The sequence below is a fragment of the Zeus faber genome (assembly GCF_960531495.2).
Source record: "Zeus faber genome assembly, chromosome: 7".
Taxonomy (NCBI): domain Eukaryota; kingdom Metazoa; phylum Chordata; class Actinopteri; order Zeiformes; family Zeidae; genus Zeus; species Zeus faber.
The window spans coordinates 21384880-21411061 of record NC_137203.1 but is presented as its reverse complement, the minus strand read 5'-3'; the positions used below and the strand labels follow the sequence as shown (position 1 = coordinate 21411061).

Below are 26182 nucleotides of genomic sequence, written 5' to 3'. Positions count from 1 at the left end.
TTATATTTTAGTTTGACAACTCTGCCTTGCCATTCTGACTTGGACGTCCTATAGCTTGCGAGAGACCTTCATACCTCATGGTTCCACCAGTACAGTACCTGGATTTGTGCCCAAGATGTCCATATGAAGACATTTTTTTATTTTAGTCCTTTTATTTTGGAGGTTAACTAGGAGTCCAGTTTTGGGGTTTTGTTTTGAGGTAGCTAATTCTGTTTAGGAAAGCTTCGGGGAAAGAGCAGAGTCCAACCTACTCCGAACCCATTGCTTCTTCCTTTCCGTTTATTTATTTTGGCCAGGACCTCAAATACTGTTTTATTGGGTAGAATATCATTTATCAGTTTATTTTTCCTTTTATTTATCTTGGTAAAGTCATGCGGGCATTTGTTCATATCTTCTGGGTCTAATTAAAGACTAGGCCTGTAACACCTGTCTGTGTCAATTGCTTTGTTTATCCACTTCAGCTCAGTCAGTTTAAGGGCAGAGAAAACCTTCCACGGTGGTGGTGGTGGGGTTATGGCTTTATGGACAGGCTGATTGTTTATATGTACCAAGTGTCACTATCATGTGTCCAACAGATGCACTAAGGTACAAAACCAAAAGTCATTCTGCAGATCCTTGGGACTTTTCATCAGGCTGAGGATCGTCTGATTATTTCAGGGAAATTAAAGACTTTTTCCCGCCTTAGGCTATTCATGTTAATTTTGTCTGAGTCAGAATTATTGTTTTATTGCATCGTTATTTACCATTCTTCATCAGTGATTCATTGACTGTTTAGCTTCTCACACAATTCTTTATTTGTTTACCTAGTTTTACTCATGACACATCTTAAGGAGAATTTTGAGTTAACTGCTAATTTAATTCTTGAACATATTTATCTTTCTATTAAACATTTGAACCACACTTCCGCCACCAGACACACATTTGTCACTCTGGTTTTATATTTTCTAAAACGAAATACACATCACTGAAAACACAAACAACTTTCCATGCTCTAATGTTCCTCTTTTCATAGCACAAAATGATGGTACAAGGTAAATTTAGTAGATGCGTTACTAGGATATAAGCAAATATTGGTAGCGTCATTATGATGCTAATACTGATGATCTGAATCGAGGAGCTGAGGAACTTTTCAATACCATTAAATGAATCCCAAACACTTGTCTCTGATGCCAACACCAGAAACGTCGGGGAAGCAGAGCTGTTTTACTTTATGTCCCGGTCTTCTTAGGTTTTGAGTCACTAGCAAAGTTTTCATCATCATCTTCATTAAAAAAGTCTTCATCACTTCCAAAGTCGTCATCCTCACTGTCCAATTCCTCAAAGTCTTTCTTGCTTCTTCCCTGCATTTCCTTCTTTTCATCTCCTTCTTCTTCTTCTTGCCCCTCCTTTTCAGAGTTTATCCTTTGAAATAAAAAGGAAAAGGTCAGAAACGCATTCATCGCTGCCCTTGCTCCGTCTTAGCCATATTGGAAATTATATGTGAACAAAAATAATGATATTACATTTTCTCTTTCGTATTAATAGAGATTTTTTAAAGAGATCTTTTGGACAGATGGAATAATTTCGGAGACCGATCTTGCCTGTACCAAGCGGAAACCATTTTGGCTGCGTGCTGACGAGTGAATATGCCCTAGTATAACAATTATAATAACAAATATAGCTGCAGGCAACAGTACACAGGGTCCAGTTTAGTCATCTTAGGTACGTATTTACAGGTTTCGGAGGTTCTGCGCTCTGTGGTTAAATGCGGGGACGTTTGGCGCAGATTCTCTCCTACCGCGGATTTTTTCTTTAATCGCTCTCCCTTTGCGGGGACGGGGGCCGCACCGGGCTCAGGTTGGGAGGGAGTGCGAGCTCGAGGTCAAATTGGCGTTTTAGGAAGACCCGCTGCGTCTGCTCCGGGGGGGGGGGCCTCGTCCCCGCTGTAAGCCCGGCCGGAGAGAGTGTGGAGGAAATGCCGGCGCTCCTGCTGTACGATTGGCTGTTTGTGTTACGGGGTGGTTTCTCTGCTCTGTGTGACTGGTTGTTCATGTCACATGTCTGAAGTGATGTATTTATGGAGGTCTGCAAAGGTAATCAAACTTAGGTAAGTTTAGTGGTGACAGATAATGAAAGTAAGCATAATGGCAAGAAGCATACCGAATGTGCCTGTAGTGCTGCACACCTGGTATGCTTCCTTACCATTGCGCTTACTTTCATTATCTGTCTATCGATTTTTTTTTCCCAGCAAAGTCCAGTTGTCATGGAAACCGATGTAAACGTATTTGGGGAATTCCCTGCACTGCTCCACCCCCTGGTAGCTGCAGCATTCGTGTGGCAACATCATGTGATGTCTCTGTGATGACAACTCCCACTATAAAAGCGGCGAGATGAAGGAAATCGGAGGAGTGGGTGAGCAGGGCAGTGGAGCAGGTCGGTGGCGTGCCAAAACATTAGTAGCACCAGCTTAGGACAGCACTTGATCCCTCCTGAATTCTACTGGAGTTGGGAGTGGTTTCCAGGTTATATACTTGAGGCAATGCCTTCATTTCTAGGCCTCCAAAGTAGGATCAAATTGGCATCATTCTTGAGAATCTTTGGACAGTTATGACTGTTCCTCCTAGACACCTAATAAATACAGGCCCAGCTGTGACGGTAAATAGATACGGATCTGTGGACATGTGTGTGAACACACACACAAATTTTTTGGGCATCTTCAAAAAAATTATTGGCAAGAGGGAGTTGTATCTGTAAGAGATTTGTTGAGGTCTAGTATTTAAGTTTGCAGCAGTTACTGTTGATAACGAGCCATAATCGGTGAAACAGCATAGTTGAAATGTATTATGTGACACGTGGTACCTTTGTCACATTACATGCTAGTAAACACGGATCAGTTAGGATCTGCAAATTGATAAATCATGCAAATGTGGATCACTTCATAGAAAGTCTACAACCTTAAACTAAACCAACTACAAGGATGGAAAGGGTAATTAGATGAATTGATACGTCACCTCGACTTTCTACCTAACATTACAACCTAAGCCATTGAAACCTGCATGTTTTACTTAACGGAAGTGGGTTTAATGTAAATACATGGAAGTGGGTGCAAAACCATATTTGGGACTCTTTCTTCCCCAAACTGTTTATACATAGAGAACCATCTAATGGAAAATGATCTTAGTGAAGTGGATCTAAATAAATCACATCTAAAAAGGCCAATTGTGGGGATGACCTTATTGCAGTGTGTGGGTATGATGGAGAGAGGCGATAGCCACATATCAGGCATAAATATGTTCAGCCACAACTAATTAATGATGTTGACTAACAGAGAATTAAATGTATTTTAAATTGTGTTCTCTTTATGTTGTGGTTTCGTCCGAGGAGCTCGGCAAATGGAGACCATTAGAAGCTCACACGCATTTGTCAGGCATGGGTTGTTTGGATCATACAGTTTTACATTACAGATGTCAACCTAACACTTGCTGTACAGAACCGCCCCAATTTCACACACTATCATTAAACTCACAATCTGTTGTAATCTACTGTACATCTACAACATTTTAACTACACATTTACAAGTTTTAAATCTGCAGACCGCCACTAGCAACTACTAGCGCTCCTTTGCAATACTACAGTAAATACTACTGGTTCTACCCTCAACCAATTCATATGATATTGTGTTATGATATGTCATGTCCACAAGATGGCAGACATGTAAAAAAAAAACCCCACTAAGAATTTAAAGTGTATGAAAGGCTTTAATGAAAAAAATAATAATATTTATATATATATTTACCTAAATAAATAAAATAGATAAGATTGCTATGTTAAATAATAAATGCACACCAGCTTTCACTAATCCTTCATCCAATAAGAAAACCTATTGTGATACGAATAACCTAATTTTCAATTTATTCCCTGGCCGTTTTAATATTAGTTATGCGACGTCTTACTGGTTAGGTGACTATCTAGCCAATAAAGGTGCCACAGAAATTTTGTATTTTTCCTCATATTTGCTTTTTAACCGTGATTTTGACAGTTGGTAAGTATCATTTCAATGTTAACCCAACCTGAAGAGAGATGGGGAGATGCTATGATACAGAGAAAGTACCTTTCCATTATAACTGGTGGATCGCGACAGGAGAATCATTTACACACACACGCACACACACACTCTTACGGGATAACGATGTCTTCTTTCTTTCCGCACTTGGCACACAGCTCGAGTTGGAGGGCGCAGGGTTTACACATGATGTGATACGCGTCCTTCACAGTCTTTTGGGAACACTTCACACTGAAACGGGAGCACATTTCCACCAGGTCAACACGCGTCAAAACACCAAGCCGGGGCCGTGTTTAACGGGGCTCTCACCATTTTCGCGGCTGTGTGAGCGACTTGTACTTGTTGTACTTGACTTTCCACTCCAGAACTTCTTTGCAGCGTTGACACAGTCCGCCGTGGACCTTTGAGTTCGCCTTCTGCGATAAACACACAAACAAGAGAGCGCCGTCGAGCTTGCAAAACGACTGCGAGCGATTTCATTTGTTTTTTTTTTCCCCAAACTTCCCACGCAGCTACCTTCACTTGTACAGACGCTCCGTATTTGTCGTTTTTGAAGGCGGTGGCATTTTTGTGCTTCTGGCTCCGTGATCGCGACGCGTTGCCCCGTTGAGAACTCATGTTTCTCTCGTTTAAGTACACAGCCCCCAAAAACAAGAGCGTTCGGGAAATGCGACCCTTAATTTTTCCGAACGCATGGCAAAACACTAACCCGGAAGTACACGGCTGGAACGTGGCTTCGTAGTGACGTCACCACGTCGCCACGACACTGCACCGACCGACCGAAGCGAAGACGACCAATATATAATATAATATATTTCTGTGTTTTACATTTTTCTTTTCACATTTTCTGGCAGTTTGAGATCCGAGATTTTTTTTTTTTTCCTCAGCACTGTAATGAAATACGTGTAAACGACGTAATCCAACACCATTTGGTAACGCCCGGGGTAACCCCATTGGTCTTTACCTTTTCTATTGTAGATGCCGATTGGCTCCTTGCGACAATACGTGCACGAAATATCGTCGACCGACGCTCGTCCGGATGGAAGACTATTGGTTAACACCGGCATCGATCACCGGCCCTCGCTCTCCAAGACGCCGAGGGCGGGGTCACGATCACACCGAGCCAAGGGAGCGCGCCGTGTGGTCCGTCTTGTGTGGATTGGCTCGCACCACGAACGCGTCGCGCATCCACTCGAGTATATTTGAGACTTTTGGTGACACTACCTATGCCTCTCTGGGGTTGCGCTCACCCCCGCGCTGCCGATGAAGCGGCATTTTCGTTCTCCTGGACCTTACGCTGAGGAGTCCGAGCCGACCGCAACGAAAGGGAGCGATCGCTTCGGGGTTTTCTGGACCGGAGGACGGCGACAGCTCTTGCGCTAGCGTTAGCCCCGCAAGCTAACCGAACCAGCCGTGCGGTGCCGCGGATAATCTAGCCGAGGGCACGCCTGTCAGTCACCCGCGGAGTCCACGGCAACGTGAGCCAACACTGTCCTCCTGTAAAACTAGAAAGAGCAACGCGACAATCCTCCAGACAAGATTCCCAGGTGACGTTCATGTCGTGAATGTGTTTTTTTTTTCTTTCTCGGCGTCTGTACATTAATTCACAATTAGTATTTTAAGTAGGCCCGTCCACTTTCACTGTAAACGGAAGAGTAGAAACAAATGTATTTTTTTTTTGTGAAGCCTGGTGCAAGCTGTGTTACTCTTTTATTTATTAATTTGCGGAGAGGTGCGTGTATAGCAGTTGTTCTTAAGACGTGGACCCCGAGGGCGTCCTTCCAAGAGGTCCTGGGGATCCCCAGCAAAAAAGGCTTTAACGTTAAACTCCCGGCATTATTTAATTCACAAAACGTTCGCGCAGTTAAAGACTGCTCACGAATGCGTGTTTTGATCCTCGTTCACCGTTGTCTAGACAGGTGTGGAAATCCGGACTAAATCATATCTAGTCACACAAATCTTTTCAGATTAGGCTTCCACAGATTAAATATTATCAGATGTGGTCCGTGGCCTAATGTTTATCAAATTGATGGCACTTGATATGAAAAAAAAAAAAGGGTTGGGAATTGTTGATGTTGAATCACTCATGTATATCATTACATATTTATGTCCCCCAGAGGAACATTTGTCTATGGTGTAATCAACCTGTGAGGCTCAGAAATAACATGTTTATTCTTCTTCACAAGCAAGATTTTACTGTGCGAAAATCAAAACCCTCAACATCGAATACATTAAAGCCACCTTGTATCGAGGGGCACGAGAGGGAAAGGGGAAAGCTTTTTAGTCAATACTCTCTGAGTGGTGGTGGAGCCTTGAGGCGGACAAAGCAAACCTACTCATCAGGGACATGGCTTTCAAATGATTGTGGTTGAAGAGAGGCCATACATGCAGAGGAAATGAATCCATAGTGATTGTATTAAGCGCAGGTTTGCACAGGCTGCTTAGCCCCCAGGCCAGGCGGCTTTCTACATTTCCACTCAACAAATACAACAGATTGTTTTCATAGAGAATTTTCCAAAAGTGCTGTTGCAAGCTCATCGTCTGCAGTGTGTGGCTTATCCTTGTGATTAATCATCCAGGGTGTGCTTATGTGTATGTGTTAGTAGATGCTACAGTCTAGTCTGCTGCCATAGGAAGAAATGTGTGCCTTGTTTGACTTGCGACATTACTTTGTTTCTCCTTTTGTGTACCTGCCACATCTGAATGATCGCTTACTGTAGCTCTTTCAGACTCTCTTGCTCATGTCCGGTCGGGTAGCGTTCATCTTTATTCTGCTGATATGTTATCTATGTTGTATTTCACAAATGTTCCTGTAATTAACACCTTGCACACCCTCCCAGTCTGCAGAGCTTCGAGGATGAACCACTTATCCCTGAGTGAGCTATGTTGCCTGTTCTGCTGCCCGCCCTGCCCCAGCAAGATCGCCTCCAAGCTGGCCTTCCTGCCCCCCGAACCCACATACAGCCTCATGTGTGATGACAGCGGCAGCCGCTGGACCCTGCACCTCTCGGATCGGGCTGACTGGCAGTACTCTGCACGCGAGAAGGATGCCATCGAGTGCTTCATGACGCGGACCTCCAGAGGGAACCGAATCGCTTGCATGTTCGTCCGCTGCTCACCCAGCGCACGCTACACACTGCTGTTCTCCCACGGCAACGCGGTGGACCTGGGACAGATGAGCAGCTTCTACATTGGCCTGGGCTCACGGATCAACTGCAACGTCTTCTCCTACGACTACTCTGGCTATGGGGCCAGCTCAGGGAAACCCTCCGAAAAGAACCTGTACGCTGATGTGGATGCTGCTTGGCAGGCACTGAGGGCACGGTAAGAATGAATGAATGAGTGGAGGTATGGAGGGATGGGTCCTGGAATGGTAAGGAGAACCTCTGTGGATGCAACATCATGGTGTGCTTTCAGAACCAGCTGTAGGCACAGTGAATGATAAGTATGGCTATGACAGAAAATAAACAGATTGTGCACTGGATGGGTTGAGGGGAAAGTGGTAATACTTAACCTAAATGGAGAGAAATAAATAAATGGATGGAAGATGAGATATTAAATAAATCCTTGGGGATCTTGGCAGTGTTTAAAAGTGCTCAGATTTAGTGATATATGCCTCTATATGTTTTTGATAAGACCTTTTGATCGTTAAACACTCCCTATACTGGTTTCACTTACCCTTTTGTTTGTTGGTTTGGTGGAAAAGCATGGTGGAAATTGAATGAGACCTTTTTCAGGGATGTTTATCCTACTCAACTATTCTGGGCATAGTTGAATACAGCGCAATAGACAGACAGCCTGTCAGATCACCGGATATGGATGAATGGAGGGGTGGATGTAGAGTGAGTCAATTGTGCTGTTAGCGACCACAACAACCCAGATTGAAAGTGCAGTTGCTGGAAAGACGAGAGAAAACCGTGAACTGTGGCGAGGGGAAGGCGGGTGGATGACTAAATCGAATCAAGGCAGGTGATAAAAAGGCAATTCTACTTTCAACAGGAATTATGTCACCTCCCCAAAGCAGATGAAATAAGTGCTGACTAGGGCTGTACCCAATTCAGAATTTTGTCAGTCGAATCGGATTTGGCTGTTCAATGAAAATTTCGACTATTTGTCGGGAGGTGGATAAATAAATACATTTTCTATTTATTTAGGCTATGTAACCTGTTACTAACTTGCAATAACATTAAGATATTCACCGAAGAAGCATTTTCGCTATTATCAGAAGAGACATCTCTCCTCTGTCTCTCTCTCTCTCTCTCTCTCCCCCGCTCCATCGACATCTAGATATGTGCAAGGGGGGGTGGGGCCGGCTCCCACTGCTTGGCTCCCTTACATGCACCAGGAGACCCTGCTCTGAGTGAGTGACAATGGCACAGTGAGCGCAGATTGTGCCCCGAAGGCCCCCTCCCCCCCCTTCTCCATGTGTAATGCGCAGAAAATGAAGCAGTGTTAATTCTGCTCTTAATTTGTTTTAGTTTTTCTCTTAAAAATAAAATAAGAACTGATAAGAGTACAGTTAAAGTACCGGATCGATAAGCAAGTATCTGTAGGAGTAGTAGTACGGTTAAAATCTTAAAGATACCCATCCCTACTCGCTCCCCGTTCCTCCGTGGCCCGTCCCCACACTTTGTTGTTGTTTTATTTGGAGGAATGGAGCACGGCTCTCCGTGTTGCTCTCTGCGCACGGAGAGTCATGTTTGTGTCCGGATGCAGACGATTCACACATACGTAAATATAAGTATATTTCTGATTACCGTTTTAATAATTCCTCATTTAAATGTTATCCCTGTGCATTTTGTAAGCTTCGATCTATTTTATCCTGTTTACGACTTCTCGACTTGAAGAATCTGAGTCAACTGGTGGGTTTCGGACTGATAATTTGACTCGTCGACTTTCAGGGGGCAGCTCTAGTACCGACCTCTCTGTCCACATCGTTCTGGCCAGCTTGCGGGCAGCCCCTCTCCAGGGCTCACGTGAGGCCCAACCGGAACAGTGTTCAGTGTTAAATAGATAAGAGGAATATCGCATACATTTTTAATTCAGGAATGTATAAGGCTCGGGAGAAGGAGAAGAGAGGATTCTTAATCAGAAGAAGAAGAAGTAGAAGAAGAAGAAGAAGAATCTTTATTCGTCACATGACACACCGCACTACAACACATGCATATATATATATATATATATATATATATATATACACACACACGCACACGCACACGCACACGCACACACGCACATGCTTTTTTGCGTGGTGGCCACTGAAATGTGGCCTCTGCATTTCTCCCATCCTGGCTTGTCCTTCCTCTGGGGGGGCAGCCAGGAGCAGTGGGCAGCATTCGTCGACGCGCCCGGGGACCTGGTAGGAGGATATGGTGGAGGCTGGTGTGCTAAATGTTCTCCCTGTTTGAAGGCTGACTGGACTTTTTTGCCAACTTGATAAAGGATTGTTTCAACAAAAAAACAACAACAAAAAAACAATACTGTTCTTCTAGATAAAATATCTGACCGATCCCCCAGACCATCAAAGAGAAGGCCTTTTTTATTTATTTATTTATTTTTTAAAACACGTTCCCAGAACAGCGAGGAGACACTGCACTTGGATAAGTTTAGTGTCTGCTAGCTGTGTAGCCTCCCAGGTTTGAAACAAGGAAGTTGCAGAGATTTTCAGGAAGGATATTACCATAAAGAAACAACATTAAGCAAATAGGCCACCCCTGTCTTGAAAAACTTGCTGGGACCTGTCTGGTGGGCGGTTTCTTGCTTGCTTAAATTTATGTGGGACGATAGGATAGGATCATTTGCCTCTGATGAGACACCTTTAAACCAACACTACACAATTCCTACACTTCATGGTACCACACACTGTACGGTGTGTACAGTGTGTGGGGATCCAGATCCAGAATAAAAAAGTTTTGTCCCTAGTCTATCTATTACATTGCCAACTTTAAGCGAGTTGTTATTATGTGTGTGTGTGTGTGTGTGTGTGTGTGTGTGTGTGTGTGTGTGTGTGTGTGTGTGTGTGTGTGTGTGTGTGTGTGTGTGTGTGTGTGTGTGTGTGTGTGTGTGTGTGTGTGTGTGTGTGTGTGCTGTTCCCTGCATGGTTCCATGGCATGTTATGTGGCTTGGCCTCTGCATTCATTCGCTGCTCCGCTGCTCATCAGACTGAGATTCGAGCGGAGTGAGGGGAATCTCAAACGCTGCAGATTCTCTCCAGGGCTTCAGCAATTTCAAATGCAATTCAGAAGGCCTTTTGTTTGCAATCTAGCATGTTGACATAAAGGGGTCTTTTTCCATTTTGGGTTTTTCTTTGACCCACCTCATGATGCTTTCATTTAAATGCCTGTGGAGGTTTTCCGAACCCTGACATGTTGCCTTGAAGCCGTTCAGTCATAAGCCATTCATGACAAACCCTTTTTGATGGTCTGACAGTGAATCCAATACAACTGCCACCAAAGGTTTAAAGAACAGGTTTGCCATTTGGCCCGACTGAAATTTTTGTTGGCATTACTTATAACTGTTCATAGCACAACTTTGCTAAACACTTTACTATCGCAAAACCTATTGTTCTTCTGCGCGAGCACCTTGTGTCGATTACGCACATTTTGGTATTTTTTAGTATTTATAGAGCTTATTGTGAGTAATCACCGGGTGTCATGACATTTCACTGCATATATGTATGAACGTATGTATATGTATGTGACAAATAATCTCTTGAACTTCCCTCCGCTGACACAGCCGGGACAGAGCCCCCGTCCTTGGACGCGAAACCCTAACCCAATGTTATTAAATCAGTGTGATCATTTTCAACCTGTCTTAAACTCTCTGCATCCAGAGAGGAAGGTTCTCCACCCGTTCTACATCTCCCTGTCCGCTCGTTCCCACTCCAAGCTCCGCGCTGCAGTGCAGCCAGTGCAGGCAGGGGGACTGCCTATTATTCCGACACCCCATTATTCCTAACCTCAATAGCCTAAAAAAAATGAGTCAGTTCTCCTCGACCTACAAAGACACGACATGAACAGCCAAATCGTACAGAGCAGAGGAAACAAATATGTAACATGAACAGCCAGTCGTAGAGCAGGAGTGATGGTGCTTCCTCCGTTCTCCCCCCGGCCATGGCGCTCTCCGACCGGGCAGTGCACAGTGGGGATGGGCCACACTATGTGCCCCCCCCCCCCACCCCCCCCCCCCCCCCCCCCCCGAGCTGATGCGCCGGGTCTTCCTCAACCACCAACTTGAACTCCAACTTGCCCTCCCTGCCTGCCTGAGCCCGACGTGCTGACATCCCCACAAAAGGAGAGCGATTAAAGGAAAAATCTGCGATTTTCAGTGACATCTGGTCAGACAAGGTCGGAGAGTGTCCCCCGGTCTGCTCCAAACACCCCGCATATATGAGAGAGAGAGAGAGAGAGAGAGAGAGAGAGAGAGAGAGAGAGAGAGAGAGAGAGAGAGAGAGAGAGAGAGAGAGAGAGAGAGAGAGAGATGAGAGAGAGAGAGAGAGAGAGGAGAGAGAGGAGAGAGAGAGAGAGAGAGAGAGAGAGAGAGAGAGAGAGAGAGAGAGAGAGAGAGAGAGAGAGCAACAAAACATAATCAAGCTCAGATATGCAGAGTTCTGCTTTTTTGTTTGTTTGTCTGTTTATTGATTTGTTTATTTATTTTTAAACAGGCTGCTGAACTCAACTGCTAAGGTTAATTTTGGCTTTGCCACCATTTCCGGATTCCTTCCGTGCACAGCCTCTCCGTCTGTTTGATCAATTGTCTGCCAAAGAGAGGGCACAACCCAGTCTTTTAACTGTGGTGTTCAAACATGTGTTCATCACATCAAACCAAACGACTTCTCTGCATAGCCCCACTACACTAATCTGTCTCCATCCGTTGTACACGTCCTTCATGTCACATCAAACCGGCAGAGGCAAGAAAAAATACTTTTATTTTTTTTGCTCTCACTTCACTCAGATTTGGTTGTACAGTACACCACATTCCAAATTATTATGCAAATGTATATTTTTCTCTGATTTCCCTAAATAGTCAATGCAAATGACAGTCAGTATAATTTCAGTATAAAGTCATCAACCGCTAGGGTATAATTGGAATGTTATTGAACAAACCTCACAATGATAACAGTATTTTTTTCAAAAATAAGAAACTCAAAATGCACTGTTCCAAATGATTATGCACAACAGAGTTTCAAAACATTTTATAGGTTGTAAAGAACTGAAAATGGTAATTTGTTGAATTTGCAGCACTTGGAGGTCATATTTACTGAAATCAAAAGCTTTTTCAATCAAAAACATCTTAACGGGCCAAGTTACATGTTAACATAGGACCCCTTCTTTGGTATCACCTTCACAATTCTTGCATCCATTGAACTTGTGAATTTTTGGAGAGTTTCTGCTTGAATTTCTTTGCAGGATGGCAGAATAGCCTCCCAGAGCTGCTGTTTTGATGCAAACTGTCTCCCACCCTCATAGATCTTTTGCTTGAGGATGCTCCAAAGGTTCTTAATAGGGTTGAGGTCAGGGGAGGGTGGGGGCCACACCATGAGTGTGGGCATAAAAGGAGAGAATCCTTTTATGCCCATAGCAGCCAATGACACAGAGGTATTCTTTGCAGCATGAGATGGTGCATTGTCATGCATGAAGATGGTTTTGCTACGAAAGGCACGGTTCTTCTTTTTGTACCATGGAAGAAAGCGGTCAGTCAGAAACTCTATATACTTTGCCAAGGTCATTTTCACACCTTCAGGGACCCTAAAGGGGCCTACCAGCTTTCTCCCCATGATTCCGGCCCAAAACATGACTCCGCCACCTCCTTGCTGAAGTCGCAGCCTTGTTGGGACATGGTGGCCATCCACCAACCAGCCACTACTCCATCCATCTGGACCATCCAGAGTTGCACGGCACTCATCAGTTAACAAGATTGTATGAAAATTATTCTTCATGTATTTCTGGGCCCACTGCAACCGTTTCTGCTTGTGAGCATTGGCTAGGGGTGGCCGAATAGTAGGTTTATGCACAACTGCAACCCTCTGGTGGATCCTACACCTTGAGGTTCGCGGGACTCCAGAGGCACCAGCAGCTTCAAATACGTGTTTGTTGATTTGTAATGGCATTTTAGCAGCTGCTCTCTTAATCCCATGAATTTGTCTGGCAGAAACCTTCCTTCCATTATGCCTTTATCTGCACAAACCTGTCTGTGCTCTGAATCAGCCACAAATCTCTTCACAGTACGATGATCACGCTTAAGTTTTCGTGAAATATCTAATGTTTTCATACCTTGTCCAAGGCATTGCACTATTTGATGCTTTTCGGCAGCAGAGAGATCCTTTTTCTTTCCCATATTGCTTGAAACCTGTGGCCTGCTTAATAATGTGGAACGTCCTTCTTAAGTAGTTTTCCTTTAATTGGGCTCACCTGGCAAACTAATTCTCACAGGTGTCTGAGATTGATTTCAGTGATCCAAAGAGCCCTGAGACGCAATACCATTCATGAGTTTAATTGAAAAACAAAAAATTAAATGACACTTAAATCCAATTTGCATAATAATTTGGAACGCGTTGTATTAGCTGCCATATTATCCATTGCTTATCCAAGAAGATTCAAGAAATTCAAAATTTCTTGATTGTTACGTCCCATTATACCAGTATAAGGGAGTAAAATTCTTGGGTTTTGGCTCCTCGACATAGCAGCAACGGTAGCAATTAAATAACAATAGAAAAACCTGCAACAATACAAAAATAAACAAAATATAGTCACACCGATCTGCCACAACATTGAAACCAAACAGCTCTGACGCGTTGAGGCATGGACTCCACAAGACCTCTGAAGGTGTCCTGTGGTATCTGGCACAAAGACGTTAGCAGCAGATCCTTTAAGTTTCCTCTCTTCTCCTCATACTGAACCCAACACATGAACATTGACCTACTCCAAGTTCAAGAGATTATTTGCCACATACATACACATACGGTCGTACATATATGCAGTGAAATGTCATTACACCCGGTGATTACGCACAAGCTCTATAAGCTCGAAAAAACTCAAACGTGCGTAAACGACACGCAGTGCTCGCGCAGCGGCTGCAAGTTCTGTACGTTGTGAGGTGGGGCCCCCATTGATCAGGCTTGTTGTTCCAGCACATCCCACAGATCGAACTCTAACCCCAACCATCCAAATGATGTAGAAGAAAACGTGATTCATCAGACCAGGCCATCTTCTTCCATTGCTCCATGGTCCAGTTCTGTCGCTCACATTACATTACATTTAGCAGACGCTTTTATCCAAAGCAACTTACAATTATTCAAACAACGACGGACGCAGCCATCAGGAGCAATTAGGTTAGCTGTGATGTGTCTAAGTGTCTTGCTCAAGGACACTACAGCATGCTAGCAGGAGGAGCCTGGGATCAGCAACCTTTAGATTACTAGACGACCAGCTCTACCTCCTGAGCTACCATGCCCACTGTAGGCACTGACAGCGGTCAGCATGGGCACTCTGACCAATCTGCGTCTATGCAGCCCCATACGCAGCAAGCTGTGATGCACTGTGTGTTGTGAGACCTTTCTATCATAGCCAGCATGAACTTTTTCAGCAATTAGAGCTCTCTCAGTAGCTCTTCTGTGGGATCGCACCAGACTGGCTAGACTTTGCTCCCCGCGTGCATCAATGAGCGAGCCCATGGATGCCCATGACCTTGTCACCAGTTCACCCCTTGTCCTTCCTTGGACAACTTTTGGTAGGTACTAATCACTGCGCACTGGGAACACCCCAAGACCTTCAGTTTTTGGAGATACTCTGACCCAGTCTTCTAGCCATCACAATTTGGCCCTTGTCAAAATCACTCAGATCCTTACACTTTCCATTTTCCTGCTTCCAAGACATCCACGTCAAGAACTGTTCACTAGCTGCCTAATATATCCCACCTCTTGACAAGTGCCATCGTAACGAGATGAGCAATGTTATTTATTTGCCTGCAGTAGTTTTAATGTTGTGTCTTATTGGTGTATATCAAGGGTGCCCACACTTTTTCGGCTTGCGAGCTACTTTTAAAATGATCAAACTGCATCAAAAAATGCTAAATATATTTATTTATATATATATACTAAGTATACTTCCATCCATCCATCCATTATCTATACCGCTTATCCTCGTGGGGTCGCGGCGGGGCTGGAGCCAATCCTAGCTGTCATTGGGTGAGGGGTGGGGCCAGGGTTGCATAGTCCCGACAGTAGCTGCTGGTAGCCAGCCTCAAGCAGGCTTCCAAATGATCATCAGTCATGGTGAAACGCTATTTGGACTTAATCATTAGTGTCCATTATTCATAAGCCTGGTTTCTTGGTGGAAAAAACTGTCCTGGAGCCTTCTGGCCTGAACCTTAGGCTGCAGTACCGCTCGCCATACGGTAGCAGCTGAAACAGTCCGTGGCTGGGGTCTTTGATAATCCTCCGGGTTTTACTGACGCACCATCCGTTGTAGACTGTCTTTCCTAAATGAAGGGGAAGCTCACATCCACTGATGCTTTGGGCCGTCAGTACGACCCTCTTCAGTGCTTTGCGGTTGAGGGCAGTGCAGTTCCCATACCAGGCAGTGATGCATGCCGTCAGGGTGCTCTCTGTTGTGTTTCTGTAGAAGTCCTGTAGTATCTTGGGCCCCATGCCAAACTTTTTCAGCCGCCTGAGGTAAAAGACATGTTGCTGTGCCTTTTTTCACCACAGGGCCGGTGTGCTCGTCCCGGGTGAACTCGTCCCGGGTGAACTCGTGTTTGGGTTTTTATTTTTTATTTTTTTATTAATTTCTGAATTTTTATATTGCGGCAGATGCGCAAAACAGAAGGTATTGGAGGCGGATGATCCGCTGTGGCAACCCCTAAAGGGAGCAGCCGGAAGAAGAAGATATTTTAAATACTCTATACTAAAACTAAAATACTAAATTGCTTTTGGTATATATGAGACCTATATGTTAATTTCCATATCGTTTTGACTGTTTGGACGTGTCTCATGACTTGATTGAAGTTTCAGTCAGCATGACACAAGTGTCATTAGCTCTGGCCCCTTATCTGCTGTGCAAACGATAATTAAAATATGTATATCCTGTGTGTATATATATATATGTGTATATGTGTATGTGTATATATATATATATATATATATATATATATATATTTTTTTTTTTTTTTTTTTTTAACATGACCTGTTAAACAACATGCTATAATTGAGAGTGTTATTTTTATATATGAGGAAACAAACCAATCCAGATTGGTGAGTTTGGCAACACAATGAGCAGTTCTGGCTAATTTCTAGTCTGACTTCTCTGCAAAAACAAAGACATTCTTTTCTCTGTTCTAAACAATGCAGTTAACTCCTCCCCATTTTCTATTTTTATATCAACATTATGGCTATGGCTTTCCATCATTCTTCACAATGGCAACTTTACCACAGGTAAACTTGTCATTACTGATATTGATACTGATATTGTTCTTTTTGTTCTCTTTCTGCATCTCTCGCTCAGATAACCCTAACCCCTTCTGTTTGGATCAGAATATAGCCTTCCCCTTTATTATAACCCGATGATGTTATGTTCATTACAGTTTTAAAAATGAATCATGTACTTTCTTTGACCACATAAATCAATGCAGCCAAACAATATTTCAATGGTTTTTCACAAGTTACTACAATAATTATACAAATTGAACAAATCAAAAATTAAATATATACATTTAAAAAGTTTTAGGGACAAGTTGTCTCTGACTTTTTCCGTATGGATTATTGAAGTGTGATCTGACTGTATGTACTCTGAAGTGACAGTTTGCATTTCACACAAGAGTACATCTCCCTCAGGTCGGAGGAGTATTTTTCTGTCAATTTTGTCAATTTTCCCCTCTATTCCTATTCCTCTGTCTATTGGCATCAAAGTACTCACATTTACCCTCATTTAGTCTATCTTTTAAATTAAAACCATTTGATTTTATATCTGTATCTTTTGGATGTCACGGGAGAATCAATAAAATTAACTATTTTTGTACATTTGATATGTGAAATACTATAATAATTAGCACAAAATAATTTACGAGCTCTGTATGCTCTGTCAAAAGGCTTAGAAACTCATAGTGTCAGTATTTCAGTTTATGTAGTTTAATAAGTCAGTAAGTGGCACATTGATGAGTGTTGTATAGAAACTGCCTATCTCATCTCAGGCCTGGAAAAGCCAGGAAGCAGCACACCCTTTACTTGAATAGGTTTGAATAACAGTGAGTCAGATGGTTGTTTTATGAGTGCATAGGGGAGCGCGCGCGCGCACACACACACACACACACACACACACACACACACACACACACACACACACACACACACACACACACACACACTATCTCAGGTGCGTATGATAATGTTCAATATGACTCATTTTGTCATGAGGAGGATGTGTGGACCATCTGCTCTACCTACTACCACATGGAGAGGCAGGGTGAACAGGAGATACAGAAATAAGAGAAGGAGGAAGAGAGACTACAACCACCTGGACAGGATCTTTTGTGTTCCTCTTTTACACGTGTGCGTCTTTGTCTGCATATCCCACTACAGAACGGCACTGTATTATTTTCTTTTCACCCGTATTTGGAGGCAGGCCACCAGTCAATCGAGCAAGTCCAAAGCCCCTTTTCCACTGCACAAAAAAACTACCAACACCGGCTAACATCTGGCTTTTGTCTTTAGTTGGAAAGGTTACAATTGGCATTCATTCTCGGGACAAATGTCTCTGCAGTAGTCGCAGGTATTTATCGGCTCCAGCTCAGATCAGCAGTGATTGATGGAAACATGACACACGGTTAGACACTTTTTTTTGGGAGGAGGAATATCCGTGTATCATGAGATTATTTCATATCTGATTTAGAATCCAAAGCCAGAAGTTATTGACGTTTTTCGGTATGCGAGACCGTGAAATGTTTGAGTGTGGGCATGGAGCAGAGAACTCCCACGCTCCCCGCCGGGCTCTGAACCACTCCAGCGCTGCCCCAAGCCGGCTTCTGAACCGGAGGAGAATCTCCACTCCTTGCCACCAAAGGACTAGGACCAGGACCGATGCACGGAGAGACAGCCTGCTCAGCACACAGCAATTTTGGTGTAAAAACTGCATAATATTGATTTGTAGCCTAGCAACGGATTTCCAAGAGACTTTCATTCCATCAATTGCTTAAAAAATCCGAGATAATACAAGATGTCATTGATCAATATCAACATGATGACCATCTTTTCTCCATGAGTAAATATGGAAAACATAGAAACAGTTTTTCTTTGTTAGTGGGTGTGTGCCCCCCCCCTCCTTCCCTCCTGTCATCTGCTGAAGAACCTATTGCCGGTAGACAAAGGCCCCATTATCTATCCAGTCATTTGGGCGGAGTGCAATGATCTCTTACCTGGCTAGCGCTCTGGAGCCAAGAGGGAGCGGCAGGATCTAGGGTTGGGATACTATTTGCTGATGATGTAACTTCAGGGAGGTACCAACGTTTCCGTTATCCGGTCATTGCCGGTTTTTGACCGGGAAAATCTGTTGAAGTCTGACATATTTCAATGTCTCGGGTCATAATGCCCGGTGAAAATAATTCCTTCCAAGCCCAATTTGAATTAGTGCTGGGTGGATCATTAAAAAAAATAAAATAAAAAAAAATGTAAAAGTCTGGAGATCTGTTGATTTCCACAGTCGGCAAGTTGCAACGGGAAGCCAATCAGTTTGTACGATTTAAAGCTGATCTGAAAGCTTCACCTCTGACCAATCACGTTTGTCGATATAGAACTAAACCCCGCCCCCTCCCCCTGTGGCCGGATTGTGCTTGTAAACACAGAGCAGAGACGGCGCCGCAGCGTCCAGAACTCGGAGGAGAAACAGAAAGATGATGTGTCGTTGGGACACACACATCCATTGTTTGGCGTATTTTTGGGGATATTTAAGTTCCGACCCAAAGCTGACGGTAAATATTCATTGTGAAAGATATGTCCACGGGACATCCCGACGAAGACGGACAACACCACAAACTTTATTATTTATTCAGACCTACTTGCCATATTTATTTTGTTTTTGGTTTGAAATTTTTATTTATTTGAAATGTTAATTTAAGTGGCTGCACTTGTTTCTTATTGTTCCCAAACAGAAATGATTTGACTTTTAAGTAGTAACATTCGTAATATTTATTTTTTTTATTTTTAAAATAGCATTAACTGACGGGAATTATTTTATTTTTAATATTAAATTAAAAATATTATACCTGTGCATGCCTTGATGATGTCACTCCATACAGCCTGCTTATCAATTGTTTTTAAGCTCAATAAACACAGATAATATTTGACCAGAATCTCTCCCATTTGTCCGGGAAATTGAAATCTTTCACCGACACCAATTTTTTTTGTAACTGAAGCTCTGGGTCCACAATTAAGCACACATTTGCTTTCAATGATAGCTTTTCTAACATAGTCATGTTGTCATCTCTCCTATTTTCAAACACATCCTTCTGACATCCCTCAAAGTGAAATTGCGTCACTCTGTAGATTTCTGCCTCGTCCCTCCAGTACGTGGAGAAATACGACGAGCAGCTCCGTGAGGGCAGGGAGAATAAATGAGAAATGTGAAATGACAGATCTTTTTTCGTAAAGGTTGGTCCACTTGTCACTGTAGCACAGATAGTATGTGACCGCTGCAGTGCAGAGCTGAGGTCCAGGACTCCCGAGAAATGTCTTTTTGTCACAGTGGCTGTTGTGCAATATGAAGTCGTCTGGGTGGGCAGCAGAGCATCCAGAAAATTGGTGAGGGGGGAGAGGATGTGATGCATAATAGATTGGATTTGTGTCAGAGGACTGAATGGATGATGGCTGGGGGGCAGGGTGGCGCTCGCCTAGCTGTGGCCCTCTGGAGTCCAGTCGAGTCAGTTGAGCAAACTGTTGGCGAGCGATGGATTACTCGAGTACATTCCTCGTCGGCTTTCAGGCCCGTCAGAGCCTGTCACTGTGCACTTTTTTTCTAAACCCTACTTAATTTCCAAGAATGTGTCCTCTACCTTTCCAAAACAGTGCCAGCCAAAGACTACAAAAAAAAAAAAAATCGAACAATCTAACAAAGTCAGTTTTGTTTTCGAAGAAGTGTATGGCAAGCACTGAGTCATGCTAAGTTGAATGTATGAGTCAATATTTCCGGTCTTTGTTGTATGGCCTGATGTTCCAGGGAACCACCCATTAGTATCTATCAGATCAGCTCAAATTACAGTTCCTATGTCAACATTCCCAGGCCTACACACGGCTGTGTCATCGCTAAGTTGGTGTGTTTGTGTTGTTGGATTTACCAGGCTTTAGTAGCCCGATGTAGCTGATATGGAGGGGAACACTGACTAGATAAGCACTATCGTTCCAAAGATAAAAGTCCAATCGGGCTTGAACCGTTCACAACAGTCAACGGCAGTTTTTGATCAACAAAATAATACCAAGTACAATAACAACAGAAGCCTGGACATTCTGGTTGTAGACCGCCGCATGTATTCATTACACTCTTTCATTTGTAAGCTGAGTATTCAGGTAGGCTCCCTTGATGGAAAAGTGTGAGAGAGGTGAAATTGGAGCAAATGTGGCGCAGTCTGAGATATGGCCGTCTTTTCTCAAGTGCCATTTTCTATTCTAGGTTCCCGGGGACAGCGCTGCTTCTCTCTATGAACTGTCGTGGATAAGAACCTTCCTACCTCCCATGAAGCCGTAATTAACTGTCCTCAACAGAAAATTAGGTTGGGTAGGTTTTACTGGGGCGCCACTGTCCTCAAGTTGAGTCCTCTACACATCACTAACCTGCCTGCAAAGCTCTGGCCTTAGTTTGTTTTGTTTTAATCATATTATACATACTTCCCAGTGAACCAGAAGAAAAGGTTAATCGTAATAATTGTCCCTCTATTTCCAGGATACCAGTTGGGATGGAACATCTACTATGTATACCATATTTCAGATTGAATATGGTATAGCACATATACTTGCTAGCTTTGGTTGAACAAAAAAGGAAAAAAAAACAAAAAACTCACCCCTCCACAACAAGACAACTGTTTAGCCTCGAGCCACTGGCCTTTATAGTTCACAGAGGAGCAAAGAGAACACAGTAGCTCTCATCTGATGGGAAGAGCACGGGATACGACACTCTAACCACAACTTCACTCTCGTCCCTCCCTTCTCAACCTCTCCGCTGTCTCAGAATAATTCCTTTCTGCTTTGGGTCCACGAGTTGCCGACAATCCACCCTCTCACTCGACAGTCAACTGTCTGAGCCGTGCTCGTATCGCCGTCTGTTTTTATTATTTCTCTAGGCAAGCTCACATATCAAGTGCACGCAGTTGCCGTGCATAGCAGGTATAAGTCTGTGTGTTCCTGAATACCATTTCCTACCTGAGGCAGCTCGGTATGGCCATTGCACTTGACTTTTGCCTGTTGCTCTCGTCATTGCTACAGGCCTGTAAACAGTCCTCGGCAGAGGTTGTGTAGTATGTGTGATTGTGGAGTTCATTCTAATAATTATATTACAATAGCGCATACCGTAGGGTCGTGACAGACTGTGCTTTGCAGCATTTGACTGCATATATTCCACCGTTTCAGTGCTACGGGCTGCATTAAGACTGTTAGGGTGGCGTTGACTTTCCAGTTGCAAGGCAGCAGCGGAGAGACATTCATGAAGTGTGTTGTGACTAGGTCTCAGCCCGTCAGCTGACTGCTCTCTAGACGAAGTCACGTTTTTCATAATCATCGATGGAATGTCTTTCCCCTTGCGTTTTTACCCTACCCGCAGTTACAATGTCAATGAGTGTCTTTCTGTCTGTCTGTCTGTCTTCCACCCTTTGAGTCACAGGACTACTGTGTCTGTCCTCTTTTTATCTGCCTGGGAGGCCACAAAAATTGCGGATTTAACCGACCAAGAGTATCATGCGTCTGTGTGTTTGCAATTGTGTGCATAATATAGCCTTGGTTTTAGAATGTCATATCATATCATCTGACTCATTGTACTGTAGCATGATGTGGCATCTGATAAGGGACCGTGAGTAAGACTCAGGGTGCACAGGTGTGTGTTGTGTATGGGGGGGCTTTCATTGGGAGCGGTGGCCTACTTATGAAGCATTCCGACTCAGTCATGACTCGTTAATGATCAGGGCAGCAAAATATGAAGCAATCTGAAGGGAGAGAGAGAGGGAGAGCGAGGGAGAGATTCATTTTATTTCCTTAGTTTCTTAGTTTTTTGGATAATGAAAAATGTAACCCTAACTCAGAGAATCGGAGTGGAGGTTTTTTGTTTTGTTTTTTTCTTCTCCAGACAACGGTGTGCGCCGCCTCCCGTACCGGCCTTTTTTCTTTAAATTTTAGATCTATTTATTTTCATTTGTTTCCTACATGTATGAAACAACATTTTTTTTTTTTTTTTAAACAAATCTGAGTTAAGGAACTGTCCAAGTCCTTACTCCGTACTGTTCCAAAAAAACCTGTGCGTCCCAACTGTCTGGACGCACGTCTCCCTGTTGGTTTCTGTTGCTATTGGACTTGATTTTGTAAAAACTGGATTTTTTTTGTGTAAATACTTTACTTGTAAATAATAAATCCTGCACTTCTGTAACTGGGAGACCGCATTTGCCACATTACATTACGCTCTATGCGGAGCCAACACGCCCCCAATAAAATCATGTATCGCCGATCACTGCCCCCCAGAAATTGTGCACGATGGCCCAAGCCTAACCCTGACCAGAATGTCCCTTTTGTTTTTGTTTTTTTCCCCAGTTACGGGATCCGTCCAGAGAATGTGATCGTGTACGGGCAGAGCATCGGCACCGTCCCCTCTGTGGACCTGGCGGCGCGCTACGAGAGTGCTGCCGTCATCCTCCACTCTCCACTCACCTCCGGCATGCGAGTGGCCTTCCCTGACACCAAGAAAACCTACTGCTTCGATGCCTTCCCTAAGTGAGTGCACCCCACAAACTGTAAAAGTGGTCATCAGTGCCATCTGGTGCACAGCAGCAAAATAAGTCCACCAGTCAGAGCCACTTCCTTTGTTTATTTAGTTTCAATGTAGAGCTTGCGCTCACATGAAATCTTATATTTTCCACTCGCTTTCTTGTTGCATTTGTATGTTCTCTGCATGTTTTGCATGTTGTTTGCTGATCCACACTTAACATTTGTCTCCCTCTCCCTCCCCTCCCCCCAGCATCGACAAGATCTCCAAGGTGACCTCACCGGTGCTGGTGATCCACGGTACCGAGGACGAGGTCATCGACTTCTCCCACGGCCTGGCCCTGTACGAGCGCTGCCAGCGTCCCGTGGAGCCACTGTGGGTGGAGGGTGCCGGACACAACGACGTGGAGCTGTACGGACAGTACCTGGAGCGGCTCAAACAGTTTGTGGCGCACGAGCTGGTCAACTTGTAGAGCGGCCAAACAAAACGATGGGATGGGGTTCAGGGGCATGAAGGAGAGATCAACACGCCTGTGGAAAAATTGTTTCAACGCCACAGTGTAGTCCGTTTGAAGAGGAGGGGTTTTTGTAGTAAGTCATTTTCTTTTATTTTGGAGAAGGTCATTTATGCACAAGTTGAGTTGTGTATTCATTCCTTCAACTGGGATAGTGCTGAATTTATAATAGAGCGACCTCTCTGATCTCTGAGCTCCTCTCCACCTTGGCCCCCCAGTCGGACCCAGCCTAAAAGGCCTGCGAACGCTGTCCACTCCACCTGATGCAGCTGTGAACATGTTACCATCCATTTTAATTTTTTGTTGTGGGACAGTTCTTTCTTTTTTTTATTTTATTTGACTTTATTTTGAAAATTGCACATTCTGGCAATGCAAGACAGAGGACATGCACACATCATGGAGAGAGATTAATAGCAGTGTGCGCCACTTCTTGAAAAAAATGTGTGTACGTGTCCCGTTCTTTTTGCTGCCTTTTGAGAACTATCCCTGGTTCCCAGTTTTGACCTACGAGCAAATCTTAAGAAGCCCCTGATGTTCTGAGGAGGCTCTTGGCCTTGCTGAAAAACTGGACCAGATCAACATGGACCAGATGTCTCCTGGCGTGACAACCTCCATCTGATGCTATAGTACAGCCTATTGCAGTCTACATGGTTTTTTTTAAATTTTTTAATTTTTTTTTTAAATGCTATACAAAATATTTGCACGTATCAAATGTGACTATGTGTACTAGGAGAGATAAGGAAAAAAAAAATAAGCTGACGTTATAATCTAGCTGTGCAAGTGTTGCCAAATATTTAGAGTGCACTGCAGAGGCCTAGAGCAGACACAGAAAGATGTCCGCTTCGTACGAATGATCTCGAACCTTGGATGATTTCTCGCCAATTAACGCAACGCTTGGTCTCAAAGTGCAGTGAAGTACACGAGAGCCTGAGAAAGAGACTGAGCTCTGACTGCAGCTAGCGGCCATCTTCTCGGCCGCTTCTTCGATTAGTCGTAGGACGTGGGCGTTACTGTCTTTTATTCTTTGCAAACGCTCTTCCTCAATCCTGCCCTGACTTCAGTTTACTTGAAGTATTGTTGCAGTAAGACTAATGATTATGATATTGTTTAGAATAAACTTACAACTGATAAATGCTGGATGCTTTTAAGGACTTGAGATTTGATCCCTCTTCCAAACTCATAGCAACTAATAATACTATTTAATGAATCCTTTGCACAGTATAACTATGAGGCCAAAATTTGACGTGTTTTGTTCAGTTGGGTCTGACGAAATCAACACATATGTATAGTATGTTATGAGTTACTCTAACGGAGCTTTCCTGTATACTTAAATACAACAGAACATTTTTTGTCGACATTTCTTTGTTTAATATATGCTGAGGTTCAGCTATCATGACATCTTGCGCTCCGCTCAAGATTCACTCACGCGATCAAGAGTCGCTCAGGACTCAACAGAAGTGAGCATTAATGAACTCATTGGGTGTGTATAAATTTTCAGTCGTCGTTTCAAAAGCATCTCTTCCCAAAACAAAAATCAGATTGAAAAGTATTGATTTGAGGCAGTTCCAATTCCTGTTTCATTTCACTACGCGTTGCATGTAAAATTATCACTTTATATTTTAACGAGGAGCAACGCTACATGGTAAATCGGCTCAGCATTGAAGGCCTCTGACGTAGACACAATTGGAGCCTGCGTTCTTTTTGCCATATTTTTCCTTGTCTTAACTCTTTTGGTATTTCTGCATGGTATTTCGGGCTCTGTTGTCGTCTATTGAGATGACCTTTTAATGCTGACTGAGGTGATGCAAAACACGCGTCCTTGGAGCCTCCCGCCGAGGTGCCGCCCAAAGCCCCGGAAAGCTTATGTGCTACTGCATGCCGCACACAGCTCCGATGACTTACCACGCTGGCCTCTTCGCTGACCACGGATCACATCTCCACAGACTTTTATTATGGGTTAAGCATTCATTTTAACGCTGGGTTAAACTCAGGCTGTGTTCCGAAAAGGGTCAAACCGGGTTGGTAAGTGATGATCGGCCACTAAGCCCATGGGTGCTATACCGCGAACCTTCATCTCTGATCACTAAAGAAACAGAGCGGTTGAGGGTGAGCAGGTGATTGTTTTGTTTTTGTTAGAATGACCAAGATCCATTAGGATTGTTTTTTGTCGTGTGTCGTTAGGTGATCTTTTGAGGAAATCTATATGTACTTCTTAGGGGATGCAAATTAACTTTATTTCTGTACTTTAATCCAAGATTACATTTTTTTTCATTTTCACTTTGTATGACAAAAAAAAAAAAAGATTTGTACTGGACATGTGTATCGTCATTTAAATTTTCTCGCACAAGCCTTTTTACGTCCATTGTAGTTACCTACTCCAACCAGGTGCCCGTTCTGACTCAGATATTCTTTGTATTCAATCAACTCACCCTGTCTAATGTTATTTGTGTGTTTTGTTTTTTTTGTTTATCTTTGCATTTTTATTTTTTGATAAGTCCTTATATTAAAGAAAGTAACTTATATGTAATAACAATATTGTTAATAGAAATACTAATACGATTATAGAAATTAAAAATGTTATTTGAGATGTGTTCTAGTGTCTTGAGTTTTGTGACGACATGAAGAGAGGGAATGTGTGTCAATAGGCAAATGGAATAAATAAGAAGGCGGTGACAGTCAGTT

General features: G+C 43.4%; 2 protein-coding genes across 2 annotated transcripts; one reads left to right on the top strand and one right to left on the bottom strand.

Moving 5' to 3' along the window:
• Positions 1–652: 652 nt before the first annotated feature.
• Positions 653–4742, bottom strand: cUnh9orf85 (chromosome Un C9orf85 homolog). The gene is made up of 4 exons (XM_080003158.1): positions 4559–4742; positions 4352–4458; positions 4160–4273; positions 653–1401 (listed from the first exon to the last, which is right to left on the bottom strand). Exons 1-4 carry the CDS (start codon positions 4658–4660, stop codon positions 1209–1211), a joined length of 516 nt encoding a protein of 171 aa, XP_079859284.1. The 5' UTR covers positions 4661–4742; the 3' UTR covers positions 653–1208.
• Positions 4743–5352: 610 nt separating this feature from the next.
• Positions 5353–26091, top strand: abhd17b (abhydrolase domain containing 17B, depalmitoylase). The gene is made up of 4 exons (XM_080003486.1): positions 5353–5589; positions 6883–7366; positions 22815–22994; positions 23239–26091. The coding sequence occupies exons 2-4, from the start codon at positions 6900–6902 to the stop codon at positions 23456–23458; spliced, it is 867 nt and encodes a 288-aa protein (XP_079859612.1). The 5' UTR covers positions 5353–5589; positions 6883–6899; the 3' UTR covers positions 23459–26091.
• Positions 26092–26182: the final 91 nt, after the last annotated feature.